General features: G+C 44.3%; 1 protein-coding gene across 1 annotated transcript; it reads right to left on the bottom strand.

Annotated features, from left to right (window-relative positions):
* Nucleotides 1-2,241: 2,241 nt before the first annotated feature.
* LOC129517951 (profilin-1-like) lies at nt 2,242-2,703 on the bottom strand. The gene has a single exon (XM_055338040.1). The coding sequence runs from the start codon at nt 2,701-2,703 to the stop codon at nt 2,242-2,244; it is 462 nt and encodes a 153-aa protein (XP_055194015.1).
* Nucleotides 2,704-5,504: the final 2,801 nt, after the last annotated feature.

A 5,504-nucleotide genomic window follows, 5' to 3' on the forward strand; every position in this document is an offset into this window, starting at 1 on the left:
AGGGGGGCACTTGACAGGATGAGCACTGGGTGTTATTCTGTGTGTTGGCAAATTGAACACCAATAAAAAATAAATTTATTATAAAAAAAATAAATGGATGGGTATACTACCAGGGATGTTGCAGAGGGGTTTCAAACATTTGATGGGGCTGGCCTAAACCCACTCTGACCAATTCAATGGCCACTAGATACATGTGACTATGGAGCACCTAAAAAGAAGCTTTTCTGAATTGAGATGTTTTGCAAATATAAAATACACACTAGATTTTGAAGCCTTGGCATAAAAATATGTAAAATTGAGATCATCAGCAATATTTTCATTGAATATATGTTTAATAATTTTTTTTAAATTTTTATTTATTTATGATAGTCACAGAGAGAGAAAGAGAGAGAGGCAGAGACACAGGCAGAGGGAGAAGCAGGCTCCATGCACCGGGAGCCCAACGTGGGATTCGATCCTGGGTCTCCAGGATCGCGCCCTGGGCCAAAGGCAGGCGCCAAACCGCTGCGCCACCCAGGGATCCCTGAATATATGTTTAAATACTAATATTTTGGTGTACTGGGTTTAATGAAATATATTCCTAAAATTACACTCACCTGTCTTCTTTTTAATGTGGCTACTGGAAAATTTTATTTATTTTTATTTTTTAAAAAAGATTTTATTTATTTATTCATGAAAGACACACACAGAGAGAGAGAGAGAGAGAGAGAGAGAGAGAGAGGCAGAGACACAGGCAGAGGGAGAAGCAGGCTCCATGCACCGGGAGCCCGACGTGGGATTCTATCCTGGGTCTCCAGGATCGCGCCCTGGGCCAAAGGCAGGCGCCAAACCGCTGCACCACCCAGGGATCCCAACCCTGAACTTTATAAGCTTGTAAGGGTATATATTGTGGATGTTGTAGAGGTAGGTCCTTGTAATGAACACAGAAGAGGGTTCTTCATAATCCCTGATCCTGGGGTACTTGTGACAGCAGGATTAAATAAGAACTGGATCAAATAAGCACTATGGTTTGTTACTCAACCTCATCTTTTTCATTCCTGCCTTATCTCACCCCAGATTCCTCAGAGCTGCTAACAACAAGCCAGATTGAATGGTTAGCATTTTTTACCTCTTTTCACCTTCATCCATACCCATCCTGACAGTGAGAACAATAAACAGATAAATGGTCCAAAGGTGAGCTACAAATTCCAAAAGGAAAATCTAGCCACAAGCACCCTGGATCATCTACACATAGTAGAATCTCCACTTTGGAAAGTCTCTCTCTTCCGGATAAGTAAGTTTCACCATATAACCAAATCCCCTGTCCGAGTTCAGTGCTGGGTTATCCCAGGAGGTAAGTAGCAAAGTAGATGACACATCATCTGCCCTTTGATGAGTTTATAATAAAGTTGGGATATAAAACCTACGTGTGTGGAAATTTAAACAAGAACATAAAACAGTCATCCAAGAAATTTTCAGCAGAGTGTGATTAAGGGCCAAATAAATGACCCAGATAGTTAATGTTTTAAGAATTCAAATCAGGGGGATCCCTGGGTGGCGCAGCAGTTTGGCGCCTGCCTTTGGCCCAGGGCGCGATCCTGGAGACCCAGGATCGAATCCCACGTTGGGCTCCCGGTGCATGGAGCCTGCTTCTCCCTCTGCCTGTGTCTCTGCCTCTCTCTCTCTCTCTCTCTGACTATCATAAATAAATAAATAAAAAAATTTCAAAAAAAATTAAAATCAATATCAACCCCAAGGGTCAAGGAAGGTAGAGAATGCTTCCTCAAGGAGGGAGTACTTGAGCTGGACATTGGAGGATCTGTGTGACATTACAAGATCCTAGATTTTCAGAGTTAATTTAAGGGGCCCACAGAGACATAGTATGCTCTTCATTATATAGATAAGAAACTGAGACTTAGAGAGAGAAAAAGATCTCATAGGAAGTAAGGAAAAAGTTGGGATTAGAACCAAAATTTCCTAGTTCCCAATCTATTACTCTTTCCTCTGGGTGCTGAGGAAGGATGATGTTCTAGGTGTAAAAAAGGCCTAGAAGCCCTAACACTTTAACACAATGCCTCAATCTGCCCCCCTCTCAACTAACACATACATATATACACACACACACACAAGCACAGATACACACCAACTCCAAACATGATATGGGATCTCTCTTCTTTTCGACAAGACCAGATTAACTTAGCAGGTAATACAGATAACACTGAATTCAAATGCCAGGTCAAACACCAATTCCTTTTTATTTGGTTAGAAATGGGCCACGTGTTGATGAATGGCCTCTTTGATGTATCCTGCCATCTCAAAAGCCTTAAGGTTGAGAGGACCACCTTCTGTTCCTTTTCGTCCAATCACCACAAGGTATACAGATTCAATCTGAACTATAGTAACTGCCTGGCTGCCCCGACTCTGGCCTTTGGTGCGGAGGTCCATGGTATTGTTGCCCTCAGTGTAAAGGTTGTCCCGAATCAATAAGCATTTGGTCCCTGCAAGGGTGATTCCTTGAAGAAACAACTTCTCTCTCCCCTCTCTCGCCAGCAAGATTTGAATTTCTTCCTGGGTCAACTGGAGCAAGTTGCCTTCAGGGTAAGAAGCTAACAACCATGGTGGGGAATTGGTGATAATCGCTGCATCACAGCACATCCCAGTCTGTAGGAAGAGGGTGATGCAGTCTTGCCAGACCTCTTCGCTGATATCCCCTATGCACTGCATGGTTCAAATAAGTGGTCTCTAAAAGAAAAATAAAGTGCTTTCTAGTAATTTGGTCTGCAAAATAAGTTTGTTAGCAGTTGGCTTAGGATGACTGATAAGCTGAGACTGAAATAACCTAAAAATACAGTCTGTTTCTGATGGCCTCTCCCCAGCAGCAAAGTAGAGCAGGTCTTGGTGACTTGTATGAAGATATGGTCCAGCTGCCCTCTACTGTGATTTATCAAGCTACCTCTTGAACAGGAATGAGGTCACAAAGGCTTTGTGACTTTATAATAGTCATCATCCACCACATCATGGGTGACCTTTGGCAGCAGCTTTCTGTACCTCTAGCTGTTGAAACAGACAGTGGGGCAAAGCACACCTACTTCTCTAGGGCACCATACGCAGAACACCAACTCCCAACAGTGGAAAAGCCCTCAAAGTAGAACACAAATAATCAGTTGGAGGTTTGGTTACAAAATAGGACAGATTTGCTGCAGCCACTAGCATGTCAGATGTTGGCTAATCCTGCTGAGGTCTGAACTCTAGGTACAAAGTTGAAAATCCTACAAACTCACCAGTTTACAGCTCCTTTTGGGAAAACCACAATAGCCTCCTCATGGTTTCCCTGCCTCCATATTTGTTCCTCCCAGTTTATCTTCTGGCCCACACCAGCTGTGAGTTTAGACTTATTTATTCCTATCTAGCCATTCAGTACTCATTATGTGTCAAGTACTTTTCTAAGCACTGTAATACAGTAGTGAACAGAGAAACCTCATGGAATTGACATCATAATGGGGGAGACAAAGAATAAATAGATGATAATAGCATCCTTTTTACTGAAGATATTTTGAGTCTAATACTTTATTTTCCTATATTTCTCCTCTTACCTCTAGGCTTTCTTTACTCTAGTGGGGATCCAAATTGACTTCTGACTCTTCTTCAACCTTTGGCAAGGTACTGTCTGTCCCTTAATTTCCTCTGAAATGACAATAACTTGCCTTAAGGAAGAAATGTTGGGGGGGGGATGACTAAAGTTAATGGTGGATAAAATCTGGGAGAGTTTTGAAAATTTATTTATGCAACAAATATTTATTAAGTATCTACTGTGTGCCAGGTCTTCTCTAGACTTTGGAGATCTAGCAGTGAGCAAAAGTTCCTGCTGCTTAAGCTGACATCCTAGATGAGGAGATAAATAATAAATGACATTTATAGTATATCAGGTTTTCCAATTCCCAGACTGTTCTTTTTTCCACCGCAAGTCTGATTTAGAGAGTACCAATGAATGACTGCACCTGTCAGCACTTCATTTGAGAGGTGGTTTGGTGGGTCTTTGGTCCTTTCCTCACATCTTTGAAGACAAATTATGAAGCTACTGCAATTGTCCAGGACATACCTAGGTTAATGATTTATTAGCAGACTAGTAAAATAGGGGAGTGAGAGGAGTATGTGCTTATACAACATTTCAAAAAGTATCCTACTGTGATTTGTCCAGGATCTCACAGTTAGGAAGCTTTTCAGAAACCCAGTTGCCAGAATGGAATTGTCTGGGCTATCTCTGCAGAGTGCCATCACTGCTAACATTAGAGAATAGTGGAATTATATAGAGGCCCAGAACCCTTATAGCATTAAAGGGTGTGAGAAGAGAGGCAGTACTTGAGTCTGGGACTTAACTCCTGGGTCAAGCCTATAGCCCAAATAAGAAAACCTTCAGCTCTCCACCACAAAGTGCACTTGCCAGGAAGCAAGATTGCGGGAGAGGCCACAGACGAAATGTTGTGATAGAAACCTCCAGGAGGATCATGTGACTAGAGCTGGTGTCAGGACAGTGGGGGCCATGGGTCTGTAGCTTAGGTTGGTCAAGTTGGCAGCTGGGTAGGTGGCAGCAGTGGGAGCGGTGGAGCAGTGACGGCAGTGACAGCTCAAGTAGCCCTGAGGGCTTCAGGGGGTGGGAACATGGACCAAATGATTGTGCTCTAGGTAAGGAGGAAAGTTAGGAGAGGCCAGTGCCCAAGCACTGGAGAGCCTGGGAGCGGGGAGTTCTCTTCAGGTATCCAACCGAGAGCCCAGGCACACCCTCTCAAACCTTTTCTGGGAGCTCTTTGACGCCCTCTTCCTGTTCTGGGACCTGTGCCCCCCCCACGGTTCACAGCCCCTTTCAACCAAATTGAACTCTTCTCAGAACCTGCCTTCCTGTGGTGGTGCAGAGGAAAGGTGGTCTGTGCAAACCGTCCCATCATGCAACACTGGGTGTGTGCCTGCTGAATCCCTCCCTGCCCTTTTGCCCTCAGACCTCAGTTCCTTCTGGCATTCGAGCAGTCACCTCACACACCCTCTTACTCCAGGCTCCTAATATGCACTCGCCTTGCTTGTAACCGCCTTTCTCGAATACATCTATATCCTACCCTCCTCTTGACTCCCTGACCCTAACCTGCCACGACAATTGCCCAGACCACTACCACTGCCCCTGATTCAGTGTAGTTTTGGGTTTGGGGGCTACAGCATCTCTCTAGCCCAAGCTGGGCTATGGGTGAAGGAAGGAGGTGTAGCACAGTAGACCTGGCACTATTCAGCTGGGAGGAAAACCCCGAGAGGTGGCATCGCCAGACTATTGGCGCCTACTTACAACAATCCCTAGTTAGTCATGATCCCGGGGTCGTGGGATAAAGCCCTGCCTCATGCTCCATGCTCACTGGGGAGTCTGCTTGAGATTCTCTCTCTCCCTTAATCCTTTTCCCTTCCCCCTTGTGCCTGTGTCCTCTTTCTCTCTCTCCAAATGAACAAACAAGTTAAAAACAAATTTACTCCCTTTTTCTCATTTG

The sequence above is a fragment of the Nyctereutes procyonoides genome, unplaced genomic scaffold (genome assembly GCF_905146905.1).
Source record: "Nyctereutes procyonoides isolate TBG_1078 unplaced genomic scaffold, NYPRO_anot_genome, whole genome shotgun sequence".
NCBI classification, from domain to species: Eukaryota; Metazoa; Chordata; class Mammalia; order Carnivora; family Canidae; genus Nyctereutes; species Nyctereutes procyonoides.

What these genes read in the sequence shown, in the direction of transcription:
- LOC129517951 (XM_055338040.1), bottom strand. Translation starts at nt 2,703, where the DNA reads ATGCAGTGCATAGGGGATATCAGCGAAGAGGTCTGGCAAGACTGCATC.